This window comes from Peromyscus leucopus, chromosome 20 (assembly GCF_004664715.2).
Source record: "Peromyscus leucopus breed LL Stock chromosome 20, UCI_PerLeu_2.1, whole genome shotgun sequence".
In the NCBI taxonomy this organism is placed as follows: Eukaryota; Metazoa; Chordata; class Mammalia; order Rodentia; family Cricetidae; genus Peromyscus; species Peromyscus leucopus.
The window spans coordinates 43,551,014-43,578,551 of NC_051080.1; the positions used below are offsets into that span (position 1 = coordinate 43,551,014).

Genomic DNA, 27,538 nt, shown 5'->3' on the forward strand with positions numbered 1-27,538 from the left:
AAAAGCTATAGTTGAGAAAAGGAATAGTGAAGTAGTGATACCAGTTAGGACTGCAGCCAAACTCTGTGCCTGGGGATGAAGTCTGACATAAAACAGCAGGTGTGCAGATGCCGAGAAAGACACAGACAGAAAGGAGCTGGAGGGAGATGCTTGCAGTCAAGGGATGAAGAAAGAAACTTGGATGACTCCATACCCAGTGTGCCATTTACCAAAACACAAGAAAGTGATGGAAAAGCAGAAATGGGGGCTGGAGGGTGGAAGGAAGCATTCTGGGGAGGTGACATGGGGACGTCTAGAAGGTGCAGGAGCATCATATGCAGAGCATCAAAAGTGGCGCCTGGACCCAGGTGTGGAGGCACACATCTGTAATCCATCCCTGCTCTGGGGAAGTTGCAGCAGCTGGATGGAAAGTCTGACGTCATCCTGAGCTACATACATAGCAAGTTCCAGGCCAGCACGGATTATATAGTGAGACCCTGACTTAAAGAGAGTCTGAGCAGATGGGCTAGGGGTGTATGGACAAAAGAAGAGCTCACCCACAAAATTCTGTAGAACAGATCCCAAAGGTCAACAGTTTCACAGGAGAGAGAAAAGAGAAGCTGGAAAGGGAGAAGGCGGCAGATCTGAGGACTGGAGACAGTGGGTGCCAGTGAAGCCGAGGGGAACAGGACCAGGCAAGAGTGTCTTCCAGCACATGCTCTAATGTTAAGTGGTGTGTTAAGTGCTCTTAAGACGCCCAGGCAGGAGCAGTGCTGGAGAGGAGCACTCTCTCAGAAGTCCTGCTTCACTGAAGAGCACTTCAGGCTTAGTGCCTGGAATAACTTAAATTTCCCATAAATGGGGCTTTGCCAATCTGCTGGAGCACTTCTGACGTGCTGTGTGTACCTGTATGCTGGTGTGGATAGACACTTGGAGTTGCTCTTTCATCCTCCTCTTCCTCTTCCTCCTTCTAGCCCCGCCCCTCCACCCTTCTTCCAGGATCTGCTGACTTATCCCTCTCTCCTCTATTAGCCCCCTAGACTGTAAATGTCTTGAGACTTAGTCCCAACATTAGGACAATACTTTGAATATACAATCACTCATGTTTGTTGAACAAAAAGCCAAAAGTAAGATATCAGCCAACAAGAGAAATAAGTGTTGGCGAACACTGTAATAATAGAAGTGGTTAAAGCTCTGGCCGGGACCTTGGTAGGAATAGGCTTTGCTACTGTCCAGCTGTACCCTGGGGCAAGTGCCTCAAATATGCAATAGGCTTTACAGAATATACTCCAAAGACAGCACTCCCCCAAATGATGTGTCTATTTGCAGATATTTAGGATGCTCAGTTTCTCCAAAGTCTGAATAGAAAAAATGTATAGAAAAAAATTTAAACAATTATAAATGGACCACTGTTTTTGTTTTGGTTGTTTGGTTGGTTATTATCAGGGCTTTTTGTTTGTTTGGGGTTTTTTTTGTTATTTATTTATTGGGTTTTTTTGTTTGTTCCCTTGTTTGAGGCAGGGAGGGTCTCCCTATGTAGTAGTCCTGTCTGTCCTGGAACTCTCTCTGTAGACCAGGCTGGCCTTGAACTCACAGAGATCTGCCGCTCCTCTCCACCTCCCAAGTACTGGGATTAAAGGCACACTACCATGCCCAGAGTTTTGTTTTTTGTTTTTGTTTTTTAAGCAGGGTCTCCTGTCGCATGAACTCCCAGTCCTGCCCCCATCTCTGATGCCGGGATTATAAACGTGAGCCACCTCACCACTGAATCGACCCCTTTCTTCAATGCCGTATATTAATGTTTACTGCAGCCAGGAACTGCCCGGCACATCACAACAAAACCATGGAGATAAGCCTGCCCTGGTGGAGACTCTGGGAGTACGAGACATTAAATGCCCTTTTACAGGAAACAGCTTTGACAATGATTGACATCCTTATACAAATCAGGCCTGTGCGTTGTTCTCACCGAAGTGTTAACTGAAATGGCAAAAAGGAAAAGCACACACCTCTTCCACCATCTAATCTTTTCTATGAAAACAAAAGCCGAGGGGGGAACACTAAGTAGCCCCTCTAAATTATACTTACAAAATCTTCTTCTGTAATATCTGGCGGGTCTGAAACGAGACAAAACGTTACGTTTGAGCACTCAGATCCATCTGACTTCCCTTTAGACTAAGTGAAATACTCGGATGAAGTAGGGCAGCGCCTCGCCCTGCTGAATACTCCCGGTGAGCTCAGTAAAATGTTCATTATCCGCACATGGATTAGATTTTAAACTAGAATTCAAGGTGGGGAGGTGGGGAGGAAAGAGCTCTGGACTCTGGCTTGGAACGCACGGTGACCCTGGAGCTAGCCCAAGGTCCCCAGCTGCAAATGGAGACTATAGCAAGGCGCGGGCACAGGGCCTGCGCGGGGCGGGCGCGGGGCTGCGGGTCCCACCTACCGGCCGAGAGCCGCTTCTCCGGCATGCCGCCGTCGGGGCACCCGCTGCCGGACCCCGCTGTCCGGGAGCCACCGGCGCCTTGCGCCACGGCCTGGGGCTGCCCGCTGCCGCGCGTCCAGGGTTGCCATGGAGCTGGACAATGCCAGGCTGGGCTGGGGGTGGCGGCCGGGGAATGGCCGTTACTGTGGAGACCGCCGCGCTCCCAGGATGAAAGGCCGCCAGGGCGAAGGGGACTCACCCATGAGAAAGGACCTGAGAGCCAGGCCGCAGTTTTCTTAGTAAAGCCACACACTTGGTCAGACGCCTGTGGCAAAAGGTAATCCCCCTGGCTCCGTGTTATGACCGATGCGCTTTCATGAACTCAGACCATTAAAAATTACCCGAACAGGAGATCACAAATTAAGATTGTCCTGTAATGTGTGTTCTGGAAAACAGGGTAAGAGAGCTGGGCGTGGTGGCATACACCTGTAATCCCAGCAGCTGAGCGGTGGTGGAAAGAGAAATCAAGAGCTATGGGGTGTCCTCAGCTACATAGAGTTTAAGGTCAGCCTGGGCTACTGTGAAGCAAAACCACAAGAAAGAATGTTTAAAAAAGAGAGAGAGAGAGAAAATTTAAACTAACTATTCTAAATATTAAAAAAATTTTATAAAACATATGTCTGTATCTGTAGGCTCGACAGCGGTGGCTTACGCCTCCCCGGCAATGCTTCCAAGACCAATGCCTAAACTGAACCGCTCCACCGCACCCTATCACCCCACACCCCATCCCCAAAGCGGGTCTCCGAGCTTCATCTTCTGGCCAGGGTTGTGGCAAAGACCCCCAAAGCCCGCACTAGGAAGGTGGAGGCAGAATGATCAGGAGTTCAAGGCCAGCCTGGGCTACATGAGAACCTGTCTCAACTAAACGACAGAAGATCAGATAATACATCTCTTAAGCCAGAAACCTGGGAGTCTCCCTCCAAACCCCATATTCAGCATGCACTGGATTCAGCCAATTCTACCTTACAGTATGTCTGTATTTGGAACCTTCTCTCCATTCCCACTAGCAGTCACACACAGCCTTAGTCCTGGTTCCCATCTGGTCTGTTGTAAAAGCATCCTGACTTGTCTGTCTTCCAGTCTTTGCTTCCAGCTAGGAGTTCTCCTTAAATCCATTATCCATGCTGAAAGCAAAACCAGCTATCTCCGTGCAAATCTGACCTACTTAAGAACCTTCAGTGGCTCCCCATTTGCCTCCTCAGTGTGGGGCAGGTATTTGTGTGCCCTGGAGACAATGGGTGCCTGTGTTCCAAGGAAGCAGGACACCTGCTCGCCTGCTTGTATTTATTGCTCTTTCAGTATGACATAGAAAAAAGACAAAAGTGAAACCCTGCCCTTGCCAGGCAAAACCAGAAAGCCAGATGAACCCAAGGGAGAGGGGTAGGAAGGGCCAGCGAGGCGAAGGGAGATGAGGGGTTCCTCATAGTCTGCATGGACCCAGCGAATCCTGGTTTTATCAGTTGGCTCTCATGACCCAAGTACCACTTTGGATGCTGTCCAGAGGATGTGGCAAGCTCAGGAACAGGCAGGTAAGAGCTGAGGATGCTAGAGGATGGTGTGGCATCGACCAGCACTAGAAGATCCGACTTCAACCCCCAGACCCTACATGGTGGCTCAGAACCCCAACTCCAGGGGACCCCACACCTCTTCTGGCCTTCACTAACTCCCACAAGGATGTAATGCACATACTTAAGATACATACACATAGATTTTAAAGAATGGAGCCAGAAGATCTGAGAAGTTAGATGTGGGAAAGAGGTATGTGGGAATGATACTTGAAGGTTTTGGTCTGAACAAACAAAGGAGTATTGTCGTCAGTGGAGATACTGAAGACTGTAGGGTCACTGGGAAAGAAGTCCCCAAGCCAAGATTTTGAGTTTGCAGTTGACACAGGACTGCAGGATGTGGGATATTAGCTTGAGAATCAGCACACAAATCAGCTTCTTTTTCTTTTTCTTTTTCTTTTTCTTTTTCTTTTTTCCTGCCACCAGAGAAACCCTCCTGGTCTTTTCTTTGCCAGGAGCATTCTTCTGGACTCAGCCTGGGAACATTTCCTGCCATATGTATGTTCCCATGGACTCCTGTCCTGGGTTCCCCCCTTGTTCTTGTCTATCCATTGCAAACCCACACCTTAAAGCCACAATAACATTGAAGTCACTGACTCATGCCCTCGTGTGCCACCACCAGACAGTAAACCCTGGGCATTTTGGAGGATGCTCTGTTGGCTAGCCTCTCCCTCTGCACCACACTCATATCGTGGAGTGGCTACTGGTTAAGATGAGCCTCTGTGTGGCCTCCTCATTGCAGTTAGAGCACTGTGCTCTGCTCATAGGCATGCGTGTTCCTTCTGGTCAGACAGCCGCATTGATGAGTACATCTATTTAACACGGATGGTGCCTCATGTATTGCCCCCTCTTACCAGGAACCCTGAACAAGAACCTCAGCAGAACAGCATTTCAGCATTGTTCTCATTTTCTAGTTTAGAAAACAGATCTAGAGAGGTAAAGAGAGGTTAAAAAATTTACACTGACACCTTTTTTTTTTTTTTTTTTTTTTTTACTTTTTTTTCACATTCCAAAGCCCTTGCTCTTAGATGATGTGTTAGTTTTAATGGCAACTTGACACAAGCTAGAGTCATTAGAGAGGAGACAGCTTCAACTGAGAGAATGCCTCCATGTGATCCGGCTGTAGGCAAGTTTATTGAGCATTTTCTTAACTAGTGATTGATGTGGAAAGGCCCAGCCCATTGTAGGTGATGCCATCCCTGGGCTGCTGACCCTGGGTTCTATGAGAAAGCAGCTGAGAAAGCCATGATGAGCAAGCCGGTAAGCAGCGCCTCTCCATGGCCTCTGCATCAGCTCCTGCCTTCAGCATCCTGCCCTCTTCCTGTCCTGAAGTTCTTCGTTGATGCAGTGATGCTGAAGTGTGAGCCAACTCAACCCTTTCCTCCCAAGTCGCCTTTGCTCATGGTGCTTCATCACAGCAACAGCAACTCCAACCAGGACAGATGGCGGTATTGTATGGCTTTTTCCAAAAAGCAAACAAACAAACTCCCAAGATTAAAAAACACGGGGATCACAAAGACAGTAACTTGAAGCCAAATGCCCAGACTATTTTTATAATAACTTTAATGATATATAGTTTATATACCACCCATTCCATTCATTTTAAGTGTAGAACTCACTAGTTTCTTTTAATACATTCAGAAATGCACAACCAGGCAAAGTTAGGACATTTCTAACATCTCAAAGAAGTCACAATACTTCAAATATATCCCCATCTCTATATACCCCTGTCTACCTTCTGTCTCTATCAAACCCATTCTAGACACTTCCCATAAATGAGATCACATAGCTTGTGGTCTTTTGTGTCTGGCTTCCTTAATGTTTTCAAGGTTCAGGCACATTGTATTTTTATGAATAGATAGTATTGTTATATGTTTATAGCACATTTCTTAATCCATTTATTAATCAGTGGACATTTAGGTTTTAGGGATAACGATGTCATGAACATTCTTGTATGGATTTCTGTGTGCAGACTTTTAAGTACCTAACAGAACTGCTGGGTCAACTGGTAACTCTACACTTAAAGTTTTGAGGAAATAACAGGCCATTTTCCAGACTGTCTATACCAGTCTATATTCCTTGACCAACACTTCTGACATTCTTCCTCTTGGGTGTGAAGTGGTTTTGTGGCATCTCCTTGATGACTTGGTTCTCTTGATTTTCAGAGCATTATAGTCTGTCTCTGCCTTCCCTAACCCACATGATAAATGTGGTTTTTCTCCACAATTAATCTGTAAATACCCAAGATAGCTTAAAACAAACGTCTTCTTTAGAAACGAAGTCTACATGAACAGGAATTCAGTTTATTATTTTCTAATTAGAGAAATGTAATCAGAAACCCCAAAGGGTTTGAGAAAGCCTAGCATAGAGGTTCCTAGTATACTGGAAGCTCCCCTTAGAGAGCCCAGGAGAGCATCATCATCTCCCCAGAAACAACTGAAACCATGAAGCAGTGAGCTATGTGGCCAAGACGGATAGAAGTGACACCATATTAACTTTCTAGAGAAAGAAAAATACAGGTTTTCAATATGAGCGTCCACCAAATGCCCCAGAGGCAAGCTTCTGAACTAAGGCATTGATGTGTGCGTGTGGACTGGTTTATGTAGCCTGCTCGGGAGAAAGTGATGGCCACACCTGCAGTCACCTGTGTGACTGTGCTTTGTGTGCTTCCTTGGCTTTGGAGGGACAGAGTCCAACCTAAGCCCCATTCCCAAGTTTTTTGAATGTGAACAAATATGAACTCCATATTAATTTTGATAGTGATTTAGTTTTTGACATTTAGGACATTGAACATGGCCGAGCATCTGGATATAGAAATGAACAAAAAGTGACCTAATATTGGGATAAAAAAACTCTGACCTAAACTCCTGCAGCAATCCACCTTGCAGGCTAAAACACAGTTGTTGGCTCAGAACAGTCTGGACTTGGTCATAGCTGCCAGCTTCTATAACTGTGCCCCCACGTCTAACTCAGAACCAACCAGAGAAAGACCACTTGCTCCCTAAACTAGCCCCAAGGACGTGTGCTCGATACTAGCTAACCCACTTTCAGCGTCCTGTGCCACAGTTTCCGCAGAGACCCCAACGGAGCGCTCTCTGCCTTTCCCCACAAAGCGATCCCCTCCCTCGCCTGCGTTGTTCCTGAAAACCACAGGCAGTGCGGGTGGACGCCGGCCACAGTTCTCAGCGGGTCTGTTCCAGTTTGGACTGTCTTGCTGCCACACCGAGAGACTACAAGCCAATTTGAATGTGCAGTGGATGCACTGGAGTGTTTTCCGAGACACTGCACAGTGCCTCAGCGGGTAATATTGTATGATGGCATCTCCACTCTCCAAGCCCTGAAATAACTGCCAGCATGGGAAAGAAATTTAAAAACAAGACTAGAAAGTTTATACATCAAGTATTTCTACAATCCTCTTGATTACTATTATCTTTTTCTGTTGTTAAATTATATACCTTATCTATATTGGAAAACAATTACACACACCCACATGGCATTTAGTTGGAAAATGCCAGGGAATTTTTTTTCATACTTCCTAAATTAACAGTTTATAATTTTTGGAAGAACATAATTAGTTTAATATATTCATTAGGCAATTTCTTAACTTACCCCAAGTTCACTACCATCTGGACCTGCTGGCTTAGATTTGCTCTAATTGTCAATATATCCCACCCCATTGCCTTGTTTCTGGTCCACACTGATGAGATAATTCCATTTCATTTTTAACGCTTTCCTGGTCAATGCGAATATTGAAGATGCTAATATTACTCTAGGATGTTGTGATGTTTTTTACAGGTAAGGAATACTTTCTGGGGCCACAGAGATGGCTCCATGGTCAACAGCACTTGCTGCTCTTTCAGAGGACCTGGGTTCGATTCCCTGCACTCCTGTGGCAGCTCACAACCATCTGTTACTCCAGTCCTAGAAGACCCAGTGCTTGCTTCTGTTGCTTCTGGCTTCCCTGGGCACCAGGCATGCGCATGGTGCCCAGATAGACATGCAGGCATGCACATGGCGCCCAGATAGACATGCAGGCAAGCACTCATATGCGCAAAACAGTTGCTGTTGTTGTTTTAAAGAAAGCACCTCCTGTTTTTCTCTTCTCTCCCCTCACCCTGTGTTTCTTCTTTCCAAATTCACTTTCCTTTTTGAAAATGAATTTGAAAGCTCTTAGTGATAATTTTATGTGTAGTGTGTTTTGCCTACATGTGTGTCTGTGCACCACATGTATGCCTAGTGCCCACAGAAGCCAGAAGAGGGCATCAGATCCACTGAAACTGGAGTGACAGACAGTTGTGAGCTGCCACATGGATGCCGGGAATTGAACACAGGTCCTCTGAGAGAGCAGCCAGTGCTCTTACTCTGAGCCATCTCTCTGGTACCTTTAAGGGATTATTTTGAATTAAGTTGATATCTCTGATATCTCTAAAAAGTTGGAACAAAGCTCATCATGATGCAGTAAATGCTCAATAAATATGTACTAAACCAATGACCCCTTTTAAGATTATAAATATTTGCACTAATATATGTCTGTGTACCATATGCATGCCTGATACCCACAGAGGCAAGAAAGGCATGGGGTCTCCTGGAACTAGTGTAGATGGACCTTTCTTTTTTGCCATTCAGTTTGAAATAACCAACATGAAGACTTAATATAAATTATAAATGCTCAGCCAATAGCACAGGCTTATTACTAACTAGCTCTTACAATTTAAATTAACCCATTTCTATTAATCTATGTATTGTCACATGGCTTGTGGCTTTACCTGTCCTCCAACATGTCTTGTTCCCTCTGTGTCTCCTGGCAACTTGTCTGACTCTGCCCTTCTTTTTCCCAGCATTCTCTGTCTGGCTGTCCCTCCTATACCTCCAGCCTAGCTACCAGCCAGTCAGCTCTTTTATTAAAGCAGAAGGTGCCTTGGCAAAGACACATCTTCACAGTGTACAAAAAGATTATTCCATAACAAACTAGAGTTAAAGTTGTGAGCCACCATGTGGGTGCTGGGGAACAAACCTGGGTCCTACTAAGAAGGGGCAAGTGCTCTTAACCTCTGAGCAATCTAATCTCTCCACTCAAACAACATTACCTAATGAGGAAACCAACACATTATTCAAAGTTACGGAAGAATATTGTCTCAAAACGCCATGCTCTATGCACGTATCAGTGATTGGGGGCAGGGAGGAAGCCCAACGACTCAGATTTCTTACTTATTCACCTGAAGCCACAAGCACAGCAAGCAGTCTTTAAGAAGGAAGAGAGCAATGAGCACAGAGGTCCCTGAGGCAGGACAGGGTCCATACAGGCACCATGCCAATGCTTGAGGAAGGAGACAGCATCTTACACTTCCTGACAGCAAAGGGGAAAACGGGGCATGTTAGAGTCCTTTGTCACAGGAGTGGTCCCTTCTCCCTGCCTCACTCTGCTCTGCCTTCCTAACCTCAGCAAAGACGAGTAAGCTCATAAAGAAAGACCTCTGCCAGACACAGGACGTCTGTCCAGACTAAGGACCGGGAACACAGTGGATCAGAGGATCACTGTGCTGGGAAGGAACAGAAAGGCCGGAACGTGCAGAGATTACCGTACAAAGGAGCTCCAGCTGCCCTGAAGGAGACAGCCAGCCTGGGACAGGAAGCAGGTGACCCGCTGTGACCCCGTGGAGAAGCAAGGAGAGAGGGTGACACCAAAGGGGGAGAATGAACGGCCCTGGCACAGGTGGAAAGGGATCGGAAAATGAAACATGGTGGAATCAGGGCAGCAAAGATGTGGTGTCTCGTTTCTGACTCACTCGAAAATGACTGAAAATTAATAACTGCAGTTGAAGTTTCCTATGCTACTGGCTGGAGGAGGACAATGAGATGTGGATAAAGTCTCATGTCACGTGGCAACCAGCTCTTATCACTGCGGCCACTCAGCTAAGCCTCTCTACGGTCCACCATGCAGGAGGCACTTTGCCGAGGGAGGGAGAAAGGTTAGAGCTCTGCCCTCCAAGAACTCGCTAATGGTGGGAGACAAGGCTTTAACACCAGTGAGACATGGAGAGGACCACAAAGAAAAGATAAACACGAGATTCAAGGAAGGTAAAATTTTCACCTTGGAGAGATCAGATGACAGACGGGCAGGAAGGATGGGACAGCTGGAGTCTAAGTCTACACGGCAAGAGAAGGAAGAAGAGAGAAGACACAGGGGAGCTCAAACAGCTTGTTTGGAATAGAGTGTGCAGAATGGATAGTGGGAGAGATGCTCAGTCTGGACTTTAAGAGGAAGCCATGCAGCTGGGCGTCGTGGCACAGCCTTTATTCCCAGCACTCAGGAGGATCTCTGTAGACCAAGGCTAGCCTGGTCTACAGACAGAGTTCCAGGACAGCCAGGACTGTTACACAGAGAAACCCTGTCTTGAAAAGACAAACATCAAAAAAAAAAGAAGAAAGGAAGGAAGGAAGGAAGGAAGGAAGGAAGGAAGGAAGGAAGGGAGGAAGGAAGGAAGGAAGGAAGGAAGGAAGGAAGGAAGAAGGAAGGCAGGCGGTGTGGGCCACGGTTTAGTACAAACAACCTGGAATCAGACGTTGCTGAGAACATTGGCAGGAATGTCAGGATGTGACTAAGGTCTGCGCCCTGTCCCTGCTTCCTGCAGGAACATGACACCATTTCACAGTGCACGCTCATCTGCCCATCTCCACTGTCCATGATGAGGGAGCCAGGGTGCAGGTCTGGTGGGCAAGTTAATACAGTTAAAGCACACATCTGTGTCCACCAACAAAGTGCTCTGTTAGCATCCTGGAAAATATCACACACTTTCAAGATAGTCAAAAGAACTGAGTAATAACTATTTCCCAAATTTATTCTATATATACTTTTTTAAAATGAAGTAAAGAAACAGTTTTCCTATTTGGAAATGTCACAGTATGTGTCAAACTCATAAAAGCTGAACTTACTTGTAGAAGGCCCTTATCGCCATAAATAAGTCTTTGGTGCCCCCTAGTGAAATGTTTTAGTATTCTCTTTGAAAAATTAACTGCTGTATTTGAAATGAGTGGGTAATTTGATCTTTCAAAATACTATTTTAAACATAAATAATTTAAAGAAATAGCCGGGCGGTGGTGGCACACACCTTTAATCCCAGCACTCGGGAGGCAGAGCAAGTGGATCTCTGTGAGTTCGAAGCCAGCCTGGGCTACAGAGTGAATTCCAAGAAAGGCAATAAAACTACACAGAGAAACCCTATTTTGAAAAACAAAAAACAAAACAAAACAAAAAAAAAAAGAACTAGCAGAAACAGGAATGTAATTTATTAAGTGCCAAAATCCTCAGTAAATCTTTGTGTCATGCATTTATAACTGTGATATATACAATTGGTTAAGCCAATGGACTAGAATTTAGCTTTGGTAGTTGCAAAGAACCCGAGCTCAGTCCCAGCATCCACCGTGGGCAGCTCACATGTGTGACTCCAGTTCCGTCAGGCACCTGCCCTCATGTGCACATACCCATACACAGATACAAATCTACACATCATCTAAAATAAACGTATTTCAGAAGAACTTAATTTAACAGTGCCAAGGTATCAAAATGTTTCTTGTATAAATTACATTGTATACATATATGAAATTCTAAAAAATTCAATACAAATATATTAAAATAAATGTCTCGGACTAGAGGTGTGGCTTGGTTGGTAGAATTGCTTGTTCGGCACACACGAAGTCCCAAGTTCAACCCACAGCATCCCGTAACCCAGACGTCCGGCACACACCTACAGGTACTTGGGTCATCCTTGGCTCCATAGAGAGTTTGAGGCCAGCTTGGTCCACATGAGAACCTGTGATGCTTTTTGTTTTGTTTTGTTTTTTCTTGTTGTTGGTTTTTCAAAGCTAGCAACATAAAAGTGGCTTTAATACCTTGCAATTTAAATCTTAATAAACCCACAATTAAACCTAGTGCTTTAAAAAGTTTCAGTAAATTTCAATACCCTTCTTCGTGCCCACGGGAAAGCTAGCATGAAATGATCAGCTTGCTTTTGTTGTTTTTTCTTCATATTTGACACAGTTTGTTGCCTTTTTCCCCAAGTCAGCTCAATAGAATATTCTTGCCTCAGCTATAAAGGCTGTCAAAGAGACTGACCATGGCAAGTGGAGAGAGGAATTCAACGTTCTTACACCAACAGTGAAAGGTAACGTTCCACTGCTTCTCCTCGGAAGCAGTGGTCTTTATTTCCTTGTTTTTAAAAAGTGAAACAGAATGAGGAATGAGCCAAGGTCCCCATCCCTTTCTTTTGGAAGCCCTGTGGGAACATGGAGCGGCCCCACAGAACTGCTCGGTGAGTCTTTCTCGCCTCTCCCTTCGCCCAGCCAGCAGCAGATGAGGATGTGGGGTGGAAAGCAGAGTGTGGTGGCGGATTGTTGTTTTTGTTTCATTTTTGGGTTTGAGACAGGGTCTTATACAGCCCAGGTCAGCCTCAGATGCGTTATGGAGGCAAAGATGACTATGGACTCCCGGCCCTCACATGCAGGGATCATGGGGGTTTGCTGCCACACCCGGTTTCATTTACAGTTTTGAATGATAGAGTTTTTAAGTCATGCAGGAAAGGAGGAATTACTCAAGTAGAATTATTTGTAATTAGAATTTTTCCCCTAGTGGGCCAAAAAAATTGTTAATAGCAAAGCCACCTTCCATTTAAGGCACTGTAATCACACATGTATTGAGTTCTCAAACAGCTGTGCAAAGACCTCTGTCCTGCACCAACAGCAGATTACCTCTGCTATAACCCTGACCTTGTGCTGCCTGTGTGGCCTGACACAAAGTCATCTCCCTGACCCCCAATTTCCATTGTATTAAAAGGAGTAAGATGATTTCCTCCAGGGCTGGAGAGATGATTCAGCAGTTAAGGGCAGCAGCTTCTAATAGATACGTTCTTGGAATCACGTTGAGGAAGGGCTTAGAACAGAGTCTTAGCAACTCAGTGAGTGGCGTGTGCATCTGTGTTCAGCCAGGCAGTTTGTGAGCAGTTCTGACGTTGACCCCACGCTTCACTCAGCCCCAGGTTCTGTGCTATTGCCCCACACGTCTCCAAATGAGCAGCAGCACCAACTGCTGTTCCCTTTGGAGTCTCTGGGCAGCTTCCCAGTATACTGTCCTTAAACTCCCTCCCCTGAGGGATGAAGGAAGCAGTCAGCCTGAACCGGCCCAGTGAGTGAGCAGTTCAAAGAGGAAGTAAGAGAATCAGGACTGAAGTAAATTCCTAAAAAGTACATTTAAAAGCCTCTGCAGCAAACAGTGAAGACTACAGCATAATTAGTACATTGATCCTGGTGCAGAAGATGTCTCAGGAAATTAAACAGATACCAAGATGGGTATGGTGGCCTGTAATCCCAGCACTCAAGTAGGCTGAGACAGGAGGATTGCCTTGAGTATGTAGTGACTTCCTTGCCAGCCTGAGCTACATACAAAGTAAAAGTCTATCAAAAGAAAGAAAGAAAGGGGGAAAAAAAGACATTCAACTTAATTAAAACCAAATAGAATATATATATATATATATATATATATATATATATATATATATCTTAAACACTTGAATTATTTTCCTAAATAATGTGTTAAGAGCTTCATTTAAATATGCACACACACATATTGTTCATACAGCAGTCACCTAAGCACACAAATTATAATCTGTTCTCAAAGTTTCCCTCTTATGAGTCTAGAGAGATGGCTCAGTGGTTAAGAGCACTGGCTGCTCTTCCAAAGGACCCTGGTTCAACTCTTAGCACCCACATGGCAGCTCACAACTGTCTGTAACTCCAGTCCCAGGAGATTCGACACCCTCACACAGACATACATGCCGATAAAACACCAATGCACATAAAAATAAAAATAAATAAAATTATTTTTTTTAAAAGTTCCCCTCTTGTGGCCAGGTGCTTTTAATTCCAGCACTCCGGAGGCAGAGGCAGGTGGATCTCAGTGAGTTCGAGGCCAGCCTGGTCTACAGAGTGAGTTCCAAGACAGCCAGAGCTACACAGTGAGACCCTATCTCAAAATAACAAACAAAAAATGTCCCTTCTTATACTAATTTTTCAAATAAAACTTAGCTCTTTTTTGCCACTGAAATTATTCTTGGAAAAAGGTACATTACATACACAAATTATAGCATCCATTAGCAATGACTTCATACATTTTCCTATTCAAAACCCGTCTCTTCTACCCAGTCCAAATCTTTCAAAATATTAGAATCTGTGGCTATAATTCCAGAATTTTTAAGTATTTAATTATAAATGTGTGACTTATAGGAGTTTGTTAATAAAATTCTGTATGAGTAACTTACTGTGTGAGTAACTACAGAGTCTCCATAATTGACATTTAAATTATTAGTATTAAGTAAATTTTACTGAGCCAAACGTCTACTAAAATAGCAAGAGAAGGATTGAAATTATGGATTGCATTTGATGGAACTTGTAAAAACATTTTATTTATATTTAATTTCAGCCATTAGCTCATTTTCTAAACCTGAAAGTGCACTGGTCTAAAGTTAAATATTTTTCAAATTATTTGGGAAATTATTTAAAAAAACAATAGAAGAACATTTCAACACATAGTTATGAAATGCACAAATTTAAAAGTTACATGAAGCAGTAAAACACACATATGTAACAACCCTGAAAATTCTTTATTTAAAATATTAAGTTATAATATAAAGTGGGAATATGACATAGTAAAATAAAATTCTCTCAAAACTAATCACTTTAAAGAAAATATACAATGGTATGCATTATAACATATACAAAACAGGAAATAAATCATCATCTGTCATCAACGGGAAGATTTGCATGTGTTCAAAACAGCCATAATTTTAAGTCAGACAGAGCACGGCCAGCCAGCAGGGGGTGTCTCCTCAGTCTCTTTAGAGCCGTTTTAAATTCCGCTTGCTCTGGGCACTGCCTGGGAAAGCATCTCTACTGCTCCGTGGCTTTGCCGACCCTCTCACACACTCTTCAGACCCATGGTAGGCACACAGACAAAGCACACAAAAGTCAAAGCCGCAGGCCAGACGGCTGCACAGCCCCCTCTTCCTGTACGGCTGGTACTTCGCAGGGGACTGGCACCTTGGGCAAGGTCTTAACGCTTCGTCACTGAAAAGAGTCCTGGCAACCTGCAGTGGAAGCAGGACACTCAGTCTTCCAGTGCAACTCCGCCATCACTTTATGCCACACTATAATTCCGATAACTTGGGATCCACACTCACCTTTACGAACTGCTCCTGTTTACTCCTCAGGTGCGTGAAGGAAGAACTTGCTACGGGCGTCAGAACATCTCCCCAAGGGGACAGAGTTGGCGTTGGCTCGTTCTGAGAGGTGGGTGCCTGTGCCTGTGCCTGCACCGATCTTAAGGCTGAGCGACTTAGGAGCTGGAGCCGAGTGGCAGCATCCTGAACATGTAACACAGCCCCCTGTAGTAAAGACGGGAAGAAGCGATACTGAAAAATCAGAAACTTCCCAAGCCAAGACAGCGTTCTGCCTGGCCTGGATTTCAATGTTTAGGAGTGGTTATATCACTAGGGGCTTCCCCTGGATTCGTTCTCCTAATCAGTGCGGAGCTGGGGGCAGGCAGTCTTTTCCCACCTAACTTTTAAGTCAAAGAAAACAAGTTTGGAGATAGTTCTGCAGGGAAGTGCACTAGCCATGACAGCCCGATGTGGTCATGAACGTGAGATGGGAAGTGGAGGCAGGAGAATTGCCTGGGAGTCTATAGCACAGCAGCCTAAACAAGAGAGATCCTGTACCAACAAGGTGGATGGCCAGAACCAACTCCTCCTCAAAGTTGTCCTGACCTCCATGCTCAAGCCTTGGCATGGGTGGTCATGATCTCTCTCTCTCTCTCTCTCTCTCTCTCTCTCTCTCTCTCTCTCTCTCTCTCTCTCAATTTTGAAAAGAATGCTTTTTGGTTTTTTTGTGGATATGGTCAATTACTTTTCCATTTAAGTCATTTATTTATTATTGGCCAACTTTTCCTCTATGGAGTCAGACGGTATAAAATGGTACACATTAGACTGTAGACCATGTAGCCGCAGCTGCTCGGTTCTGGGTTCGACAGCAGAAATACCCAAGAGAAGAGCTGTTCCAATCAAACTTACTTTGAGAACACAGGTGACATTTCTTAAAATGGCCTTGGGCTACAAAGCATAGTTTGCAATCCATTTTAGAGCCAATATCTAAAAAGAGGGAGTTGGGGGAGGGGCGAATCTTTTCGAAGTCTGCCATGGAATCTGCAATTCTTACCTTAAGCACATGTTGGACAAAGGATTGCTGAGGTCATATAACCCAGGGTCTTTGGCTGGTCTGCAAAGATCTGGTTCTGATTCATTGTTATGGTTGTTTTATATAGCCTTGATATTTTTAAAGGAGCAAAAGCATCTCTCATCTGAACTAGATCCCCACATTATTCAAATGTTCCGTCAAAAAACGTGTTAATTGGCTTGTACACCTTAAAAGTATACAAGGTCCTTTTTTCAATTAGATACTTCAATAAAATTGGAAAAAATAATTAGAAAAGCATTTTCAATAAGTGATCTTTATAGTCTTGTACTTTGTTGTAAAGGTTGTAATGGGGGGGGATGTCTCTCTAAAAAAACAGGCAAGACGAGCCAACTATCAGGATGAACACACTGGATGAGTTTCTTCACAATTCACCTGTAATTGTACTTCTCTTGGGAGTCTCCTGAGCTGTACAGTGATCCCAGCACTGGAGGGGCAGAAGCAGGAGGGCCAAGGAGTTCAAGGCCAACCTTAGGGACAAAGTGAGTTCAAAGCCAGTCTGAGTTCCGTGAAACCCTGTTTACAGTCTGGGGAGCTGGCTCAGTGAGGAAAGGGCTTGAGCAAGTGTGAGGAGCTGAGTTGGGATCCCTGGCCCTCAGGGAGAAGCTGGCCAAAGTGGTCCGTGCCTGCAACTCCAGTCCTGGGCAGGCAGAGACAAGCAGGTCCCTGGAGCGCAGGACCAGGCCAGATTAGCCAAGCTGCTGAGCCCCAGTTCATGAGAGATGGTCTGCCACAGAAGTAAGGTAGGGAGCAAGAGGAACACACCTGACATTGGCCTCTGGCCTCCACATGGGCACACACACATACGTACACATGTATACATGCACACACACACACACACACACACACACACACACACACACACACAGACGCAAACATGCAAACATACTAAGCAGGACATGGTGGTACACACCTGTAGTCCCAGCATTCAAGAGGCAGAGGCAGGAGGATTGCCATAAGCTTAAGGTTGGCCTTGTCTACATACAGAGTTCCAGGCTTTCACAATGAGAACCCCCCCCTCAAAAAACAAAGCACAAATGTTTAACAACAGGAGAAGGTGATCCAGAGAGGAGGGTGGAGGGAGAGGTACTAGTGTTGAATGGCTGGAAAACTAACTGAATCCCTTCCAGATAAAATAACAAATTTCGGCTGGGCATGGTGACATATGCTTTTAATCCCAGCACCTGGGAGGCAGAGGCAGGTGAATCTTGAGTTCAAGGCCAGCCTGGTCTATAGAGTGAGTTCCTGGACAGCCAGGACTACACAGAGAAATACTGAATACTGTCTCAAAAAATAAAAAAATAGCAACTAGCATTCCAAGTACATTGCCTAGGAATACGAGAACTAGAAGCAGAGACCAGAAGCCTGGTGTGCAGTCTCACACCTGTAACCCCAGAACTCAGGAAGGCGAGGCCATCCTGGAGTTACACCGTGAGTTCTGGAATACAGCGTCAGACACTGTCTACAGAAGCAATCGGGACAGTGCCAGAGGAGAGAGGGGAACTCTGGAATAAACCCATACTCCAGTTCACTCTGAAAGCTTGTGATGGGAAGGGGCTCTGGGAGCAAACATGTCAGGCAACGCAGCCTTCAAGGAGCCAGACGGGAGGCTCGGAGGAGGAGGGGGAGGGAAAGGTGCCTTGTTCTTTATGACATCGCTTTACATGTGGCAGGGTCACGCATGCGCCACCGCATGCAGAAGGCATGAGACAACCTGAGAGAGTTCAAGATCCCGTTGTTGGGCCAGCAGTGCCTTCACCTGCTCCTCCACCTCACCTCCTCCAACCTCACCTCTTCCAACCTCCTCTCCTCCACCTCACCTCCTCCACCTCACCTCCACCTCACCTCCACCTCACCCCCCCCCCTCCTCCACCTCACCTCCACCCCCCTCACCTCCCCCCCCCCCCCTCACCCCTCCCCTCACCTCCACCTCACCTCACCTCCTCCACCTCCCTCCACCTCCCCTCCTCCACCTCACCTCCTCCAACCTCACCTCCTCCACCTCCCTCCCCCCCCCCCTCCACCTCCCCTCCTCCACCTCCCTCCTCCACCTCCCTCCTCCACCTCACCTCTCCCCTCCCCTCCTCCACCTCCCCCTCCCTCACCCCTCCACCTCCTCCAAGGTTATCTTTTCTCCCCCTCCTCCTCTTCCTCCTCCTCTTTGTCTTCATTTGTTTGTTTGTTTTTGTTTTGTTGGGACAGGGTTTCTCTGTGTAGCCCTGGCTGTCCTGGAACTCACTCTGTAGACCAGGCTGGCCTTGAACTTGGAGATCCGCCTGCCTCTGCCTCTCAAGTGCTTGGATTAAAGGTGTGCACCATGACCATCGGGCTAGTTTTCTTCTTTTTTAAATGATGGTGAAGATGTGAGGGTCAAATATTTTATCTGCAATTACCAGATGGTTGCCAACACAACCAGGTTTTTTCCTTAGAGAAATTAGGTAGAAAATGGAGTGATGGAGTATGCAATTTAAATATTAATAGGTACTTGTTTAAAAAAGTTTCTTTTTGAGACAGGGTCTCACTGTGTAGTCCTGGCTGACCTGGAACTCACTGTGTAGACCAGACTGATCTTGAACTCAGAGATCCACCTGCCTCTATGTCTCAAGTGTTCGGATTAAAGGCATGTGCCACCACCACCCAACTATTTGAAACTATTTTTTAAAGCTTGTCCCTCACACATAGGACAATAGTCTCTAAAAACATTATGTGGGGCCTGGTAAGATGGCTCAGCGTGTTAAGGGGCCTGTCACCAAGCCTCTTATCTTCTGACCTCCCCAAGACCCACAGGTGGAAGGAGAGAACCAACTCTTGTGTGGTGACCTCCACGTGTGTGCTGTGGCCCAGGAGAACATGCTTGCCAATGCGAGTGTGCAGCACACACAGGCACACACTTTAAAAAACACATGAAGGAAGTGGTTATAATGTCAGCGGCTTCACTGTTTGGTGGCCCCAGGATCAGGTGCCACAGCTGTCAGCAGCCAGACACTGAGAATTCGCCCCGATGCCGCCTCACAGTAACAAGAGAAAACTTTTCCTTGGAGCTTTACTTGACATTAGTCCCCAGTATCTCACGGGAAGAGAGATCCGCAGATGTGCGTTTAGATGGTTGTACTTGTTTAGATCATGTTCCACCCCAGTTATTATAGTGCTTCCACCGTCCTATGACACAAAGCCGTGTCTCTGTGATGAACGTGACAGTTTCTATAAGACTCAAATCCTCAAAGGAGGACAAGTTACCCTTCAACCCGCCAAGGGCACCCTCCTGGGCCACCCTGCCCTGCCTGCCTCACTGACCTGCAACTCCTGGCCCAGGTCTCAGCAAGGTCTCCTTTTGATTCCCAAGGACCTGTTCAACAGTCTTTGAAATGTCGAGGAGAACTTGAGACTCTCTAGGCACACCTGTGCTACAGTCTCCCGTCCAGCTGTGCCGTCCCAGCACATGACCCCCAAGCAGCAGGGGCCATGTCAGAGTCGTCAGAGACGTCCACCATGGTGATCTGAGCAACTTGTACAATGGCTGGCATGCAATGTGTGCTTAAAACACTGGGTTCTTAAACGCTTCAAGGGCATCTCATTATGAAGAGGCCCTGGAAAACCACTGGTGTTTGAACACTGTTAACAAGTCCACCGTGGAAACAGCTTGGTTCTCTACTGCACTGATGAACTAGGTGGGAAGAGTTTAGAAAAAGTGAACTTCTAAGGGAATGTTTGCTACATGGAAGCAAAAGACTGGCAGATGAGAGAAAGACCAAGCTTGGAGCTCAGAGATGTGGCGTCACTAGCCACAAGCCACTTTGGGGACGCGTCCTGCACATTACCTGAGTGTTTGCTTTCAGATGTGTGATATAGCGTTTCCTCCTCTCGTTTGCCTTTTTATCCTGAGCCACAATTTCACGCCAGTTTCTGCTGACATTCCAAGCACTACAATAAACAATCAGTCTGTTACTGCGTGTTCTCCAAAGGTTGAAATTTTCTTATAAGATAACCAATAATAAACATAATTTTAAAGCTCTTGAACAGGAAATTTAAGCTTAAAATTACATAATAATATGATTTGATCAACTCACTGTTTCAGATTGAGTTACCATATGAAAGAAGTCCTATTAAAACACTAAGCACATAGTGGTATTATCTTGATAGATCACTCTTCCATTTATGCTCATTTAATTTTTAAAAAAATATATTTTTGTACATAAAGGGCACATACATGCCTGGTCAGAGGACAACTAGTTCTGTTCTCCAACGTGTGGGTCCCAGGAACTGAACTCAGACCATCAGAATTGGTGGTAAGTGATCTTACCTGCTGAGTCACACTGCCGGCCCTGCAAACCAACGTAAGCCGTGGATGGTGGTTTAGAGCTCTAATCCAAGCACTTGGGAAGATGAGACAGGACTGACTGCCATGAATGCAGGGCCAGGCTGGGGTACACACACCGAGTTCAGGGCCAGGCCGGGGTACACACACCGAGTTCAGGGCCAGGCCGGGGTACACACACCGAGTTCAGGGCCAGGCCGGGGTACACACACCGAGTTCAGGGCCAGGCCGGGGTACACACACCGAGTTCAGGGCCAGGCCGGGGTACACACACTGAGTTCAGGGCCAGGCTGGGGTACACACACTGAGTTCAGGGCCAGGCTGGGGTACACACACCGAGTTCAGGGCCACTGGCCTGTTAGGCTCATGTGATATTTGATATAAATTTGGAACACAACATGCAGCAAATGATTATCATCTAGTATGAGAAGCTACATTGATTCCTCCTGTCCTCCTGTACCCAGCAAATCTGCCACTTTTGGCCAAATGAACATAGGAATAGCCCTTCACCAGAAGCACAGGTGACAAATAATAGATCCTATTGGTGGGAGCACCATAGTTAATCATATAGGGTCCTGTTTCTAATGCTGAAGAGAGGCCTGTTGCCAATAGTGTCTATTTTATTCACAAAGCTCACGGCGGCGGCAGCAGCTAGAGCCCAGCTTCAACCTCTTTATCTCTCAACAGCTACGTAGTGAAAAGAACTGTTAGTCTTTCTTTCTTGTTCTAATTTAGCCAATCACGGAAAGAGACCAGAAGACTAGGAAAGAAGGTGCTCACCCTGAGGGCCAGGCAACGTTCCAGTTATCAACACTGCTTTACGTTGCCTTGGTGATGCAGGTGGCATCACCTCTCTAAATCAATCTACATGCTTTACCTCACACAAGAGGTGGGCAGAAAGTCACCCAGGGCCAGGGGCTGGCTCAGTGGATAAAGTCAAGGGTCATGCCAATGTGACAACCTGAGTCTCATCACACATAAAAGTGAAGTAGAGACCTGATTCCACAAAGTTGTCCTCTGACCTCCACGAATGCCATGGCATGCACTAGTGCACACACACATAACACACACACACACACACACACACACACACACACACACTTCTCCATAACTATCTCATCTTCATCCCTCATGTTATCAAAAAGACTACCACTAAGATCATAAACACACATTCTTTGCTGCAAATACTCCACAGGGAGGGGAGGCAAAAATCATTGATGTATGACCAGTACCAGTGGTTCACATAAGCAGCCACCTAACTGTCACCCAGCGCTCTGACTTTCCTGTATTGAAATACTCCAGCATTTAAAAACAACATTCCTGTATTCAGCCATGTTCATTTTTTTTAAGACAACTTACCATTTGAACACCTTTGAAACACACATACAGATGCACACACATGTGCATATGTTATCCATCTGGGTTACACCAACATGTGCTTTACCAAATATACTCTGAAAGGGGGCAGAACATTAAGAGTTTTCAGGAGGGTATTGGAGCCCAGGGGGGTAGACCTCCATCTATTTCTGGACTGCTGCAGGTGTTTTATTTATCTAGGGATGTTTCTTCATCTGCAAATTACACAGGTAGACAAGATACCTCAGAAGACTTCTAGCAACAAAATATGTAACTTTCTACAATAGCCTAAAACAAACGTGTGGGAGAAAAGCAAAGACGGGCTTTGGAAGCAGCAGCCATAAAAACAGCAAGGACATAATCCACACTTGATACCTTCCCATCAAGAAAGAGACCCACGAGGCAGGGGGTGTCACCAAGCCTGAGGACCCACACACTAGAGAGGGGAACTGATGTAAATGGTCCTCTGATCCCCACATGCAAATAATTACAATCTTTTTAAAGAGGGTCACTGACTGCCACATGGCTTCTTCTCGCTGGCGTGACATCGGAGTATCCTGCCTTGCGATGGCCCTGCAATGCAGTCTTGCTTGTGGTCATTGTCAGCTGATCCCACCCTCCACCCCCAAGTCTCTGCAAGCCCCTCCGAGTACAGTATCTGTGGACACAAGGTCCTCAGGTCCAAATCCCTCAGACACAACGACCTCTCTCTGCTGTGCTAACAACAGAGGGAACAAGGCACAAATCCACAGCCTCTGAAGACCAAAGCCTGAGATGAAAGCAAGCTAGTTCTCTCGATTCTAGCGTTTGGACTAAATAATAACATCCATGCTTTGTGATGGTTTCTCAGTTACCATAATTATTTCTCTTATTTCTGGTCAAGTATTATAACTTTAAAACAATTTGTAGCTGACAATGGGATGTGAATTTTTAAATAAAACGTTTAAAAATCTGTGGAATAAACTGGGCATGGTGGCACACACCTTGTAACACCAGAGCCTGAATGGTGGAGGCAGGAGGATCAGAAGTTCAAGGTCATCCTCAACTACATGGTGAGTATAAGGCTAGCCTGGGGTACAAGAGACCCTGTCTGTCTGTCTGTCTATCTGCCCTCCCCATCTCTCCCTTCCTCCCCCCTTCCCTCCCTCTCCCTCTCTCTCTCTCTCTCTCTCCCCCTTCCTCCCTCCCTCCCTCTCTCTCTCTCTCTCTCTCTCTCTCTCTCTCTCTCTCTCTCTCCTCTTCACACACACACACACACACACACACACATGCGCGCACAGTGGCAGTGTAGGAGGCACTGGGGAGTCAGCTCAGTTGGCAAAGCGCTTACTGCGTAAGCGAAAAGACCTGCGTTTGGGTCATCAACATGAAAGGCCCAGCACACACTTGTAATCCCAGTGTGGGAAGGTGGAGCCAGGAGGATCCTGGGAGCTTGGCCAGCCTAACTGGTGAGCTCCACATTCAGTAAGAGATCTTGTCTCAAAAGGTAAGGTGGAGAGCAGTTAGAAAGACTGAAGAATATGGACTGACTTCTGGCTCCCACACACCCCACCACCACCACCAACATCATCTTGATTTTTCTTGTCTTGACCTTGAACCTGAGCAATCCTTCTGCCCCGGCCTCTTCAGTATCTGGGATTACAGGCCTGCACCATTATTTTGCATTTAAAGAGAAGGAATTACTTAGCAATCTCTACTCAGGAGGTCATTTAACTAACCTCTTATGTAGTGTGATACAACCAAAGACAGAAAAACAACAAAGCAAACACCAATTAAAAAGATGAAAGTTTTCTTTCATGAGCAGTTTTTATTTCTTACCTGTATAAACTCTCTGAAGTCAAGGAATCTAAAACCATAGCTAAAATATGCTTCAGATTTCTATACTGTAATTCTGTCAAGATATCCAGATGTTCTATGCCCATCTTCTTGCCAATCAATCCGGCCAGAACACGCTGCAGTCTGTCTATTTTCCCATCATCCCTTTCCTCAAAGAACTCCTGGTCATTCTCCTGCTGGGATCGCTTCCTTTTGCTTTTCATAAAGAGCTCATGCACTAACTGCAAGGCTGGCGTATTTGATAACTTCTTAAAGCTTAAAGCCGCATCCACAATCTTCTCATCGGAGCCTCCCTGACCCTCCAAGATGCCAGAAGCTGCGTCCACTCGTGTTTCAGAGTCGGGAGGACTCACCTGCTTTTCATCTTCCGCCTCTGACTGGGAGCCTTGCTCCCTCAGAGTAGACAGTCTTCTCAGCCTTCCAAGATGCTTTGGCTTTTTTACGAGGTTCCCCACTCTGGGAGTTCCCTTGCGTTTCTGAAACAGTTCTTGCAAAGAGCCCTCTTGGTCAGAAAGGGAATCTTCTGACTTATCCCAGCTAAGGGAGCTAAAACCACTGTCTTCAGGGGTGGAGACACTGTCTCTCACTTCTGCTGTAGAAGAAAATGTCTGGCCCCCTTTAAATCTAATTTTTGATATGAGACTACTTACTGGAGTTACAGATGTGGTTACATCTGCTCCGTAGGTTGTCTGACTACCAGAGGAGCCCAGAAGTTCAGGACATGTGTTCTCATCACTAACACTTAAACTGCTATCGCTAAAGTCGTGTGTGATAGAACCTTTAAAATCATTGCCTTGAATTGGAGACAGGCACTCTACTTCGAATAAGCCGCACTCTCCTGTGGAATCATCAATTGTGGAAGTCTTATGCTGAGAAAAACTTAACCTTGAGTTCTGACTGCTGGAAGTCACATCCTCTGTTTTTATCCTGCTGGTAACTAATGGGCTGAGGTTGTCCTGCTTTGGGAAACCTGAAGTGCTGGCTGGGATGTGCTTCTCTAGGCTAAGAACGTGGCTTCCACTGCTTTCCAGGGAACTGCTTTGTGGATCAGAATCCCCCTTCAGAAAAGTGAAAGATAAGTCGAGCCGCCTGCGTAATGAGCTTGTTTTTCTTTTGACTTTAGGAGTCTCACAGAGTTCTGGGCTTCCACCCTGCTCCTTCCTTGGGAACACAGATTTCTTTCCTTGACTGGGAGATGCTGCAGGATTGGCTGAGCCTCGGCTTGGCGTTTCAAGATGCTCATGGGTTAACACCGGGTCTTTTTCCTTCTTGATGAAGCTGCAAGTCCCCGAGAGCTCACGATGGCCCCTATGTTGGAAGGAAGATGTGGAACAAAAATCTCTGAGGCTGGACCACTTGGCAATGGCAACAGGGGAGTCCTCTTTGCTGCCTGCTCCCTGGCTGGCTGAGTACCTTTGGGACATCTTCGAGCTCTCTGTCGTAACAAAGTAAAAACAAGTTTATCCTTTCTTTGCAATGAGAAGCCAAGCAGCTTACACCAAAATATATTATTTGTGTTAAATACAGAGAATGGGAAATTATAAAACGATTTTTTCAGAAGTTACTTAAAAACTAAACCCTCATAATATACGATCGTATATTTCCTACTTAAACAACACCTGGAAAACCAGATGTAAATATCCCGACTGCTTGACAACTGCAGACAAAGCACCGGGCACAGATACTTTATTGCAATGTTCTTGTCTTGTCTTGTTTTCCCTTGGACAGGCCTTCTCTGTGTAAGCTCTGGCTGTCCTGGAACTCGCTTTGTAGCCCAGGCTGGCCTCGAACTCACAGGCATCCGCCTGCCTCTGCCTCCTGAGCACTGGGATTAAAGGCATGTGCCACCACTGCCCAACTCTTGGAATATTCCTAACAAAAACATAACAGCCTTATTTTCAGATTATTTTGTTACTGTATAGTTTTTCACTGAAGAAAAATAGTTTTAGTATTCTAACTTCTTGGTGTCCAGGTAGTTATTTCTTTCAAAGCTCTGGAGCCACTTAAAAATCACTGTGGGAGAATGGAGCTACAGCTCAGAGGTCAAGAACTCATACTGCTCTTGAGAAGGACCCAGGTTCAGTTCCCAGCACCCACATCAGGCAGCTGTCAGATCCTGGTTCCAGCTGCCCTCCTTTGGTCTCTGTGGGCCCCATACTCATGCACATGATTAGAAATAAAACAAAAAGTTAAAAATCACTGTTTTTTCTTTCCATTTATTTGTGCGTGAGTGTGATGCACATTTATTTGTGGGTGTGTGTGGAAGTAGACAAGAACTTTTGGGAGTCGATTCTTCATACCATGTGGATTTGGTGATCTATGTTACATAAGTTAGATATATGAGTAAAAAACAAATATTACAGAAACTACTATGGTAAACACAATATTAGAAGATCATTTTTGCAGAGTAAAGTAATTTTTAACCTTTACTCTTTTTTGACAGTTTTGACCCCTGATGCCCAGGAGGTCAAGATGATTAAACTTTGCTTTCAACAAATTGCATTATACTTTCAAAAATTTTTGTCTCCCAAATATTAAGGAATAATGTTTCATCTCATTAATCATTTTCTCCTGAAAAAATATTAAATTCAAGCAGTTTGTTGAAGTTGGATCAAAGCTTGTTTTTATTCCACGTGGCCAGCGGCCTTCTAAAATGTACCCGTTCTGCTACTTCACCACTAGGTGTCTCAGCAGCCTAGGATTTGGGAAACGAAGCCGAAACCGTTGGGGATAAACTGGGAGCCCAGATATGCTCCCTCTCCCCGAAAAACCACAGGCTGTCTGCTGCCGTCATTCTCATCTTTCCTGTACCCCAAAATGCCTGCTTCAAAACTTTGGAAATTTTTCACGCAACCACAGATCGCCTGGCTGACTGTACTGACCCAACAGTTGACTGATGGCTCAAACGAACCTTTTTGATGCTCACTTAAAAACAAAACAAAAAGCAGGTTCTGATAAAGGGCTCAGAACTCTTATCTATAAATGACAACGTCCAATCACCAGAGAACGGCTTAGTTAAGGCAGCCGTCCTCATTCGTTCATGTGTGATGCCTTACCATCAGTCAACCTTGAGCTCTTAAGACATGTCAAAGTAAGGCGGGCTTCCACGTAACTAAGCCTCTGGTCTTTGCGTCTAAAGTCCATGCCGAGGTACAACCACTTAAAGAGAAAAACCTGAGCAATCAACCGAGCGGCGCAGCAGCGCCCCGACGGCTACGGCTGGACCGGCACAGGCGGCATGCGGGGAGGGTCAGCCCCTGGGGACGCGTCCCGGGCGGCGGCCGCGCCCCGGCCTTCCTCCTCCGCTAGTCGTGGACGTGGGGACCTCCCCGATTCCAGGCCCGACCGCCCGGGAGCTGCCGCGCCGTCTGCTGCGGGCGGGGCTAACGGTCGTCACCCTGGCGTGCGGGAGGAGGGGAGCGGCGCGGGCGGGCGGCGGCGGGCGGGCGCACCTGGGCCGCGCCGCCCACCTGGGCACCCTGCCCCGCCCCGTGCACGCCGCCCTCCCCTCCCTCGGTCCGCGGCCCGCCCCGCCGTCGCAGCCCCGCCCTGCCCCAGCGCCCTGCCCAGCGCCCTGCCCCAGCGCCCTGCCCCAGCGCCCTGCCCTGCCCCGCCCAGCATCACTCGGTGCCCCCTGGGGGCTGCGCCTGTTAGAAACCGTGCGGTGCTGGGGATCGGCACTGGAAAAGTTCCCCAGGCGTTCATGTC

At 46.2% G+C, this 27,538-nt stretch overlaps 2 protein-coding genes across 2 annotated transcripts in view; both read right to left on the reverse strand.

Annotated features, from left to right (window-relative positions):
* Positions 1 to 2,528, reverse strand: part of Rgs22 (regulator of G protein signaling 22) — a 137,536-nt gene extending 135,008 nt beyond the window's left edge. The window contains exons 1-2 of the mRNA XM_028884482.2: positions 2,423 to 2,528; positions 2,065 to 2,093 (exon numbers count right to left, since the gene is read on the reverse strand). Coding sequence (XP_028740315.1) covers positions 2,065 to 2,093; positions 2,423 to 2,447 — 54 coding nt within the window. The 5' untranslated portion in view covers positions 2,448 to 2,528. The remainder of the gene's footprint in view (positions 1 to 2,064; positions 2,094 to 2,422) is intronic.
* A 12,090-nt stretch (positions 2,529 to 14,618) lies between these two features.
* On the reverse strand, positions 14,619 to 27,198 carry Fbxo43 (F-box protein 43). Its single transcript, XM_028884496.2, has 5 exons — positions 26,887 to 27,198; positions 23,813 to 25,265; positions 20,142 to 20,244; positions 15,255 to 15,458; positions 14,619 to 15,161 (listed from the first exon to the last, which is right to left on the reverse strand). Exons 1-5 carry the CDS (start codon positions 26,972 to 26,974, stop codon positions 14,913 to 14,915), a joined length of 2,097 nt encoding a protein of 698 aa, XP_028740329.1. The 5' UTR covers positions 26,975 to 27,198; the 3' UTR covers positions 14,619 to 14,912.
* Positions 27,199 to 27,538: the final 340 nt, after the last annotated feature.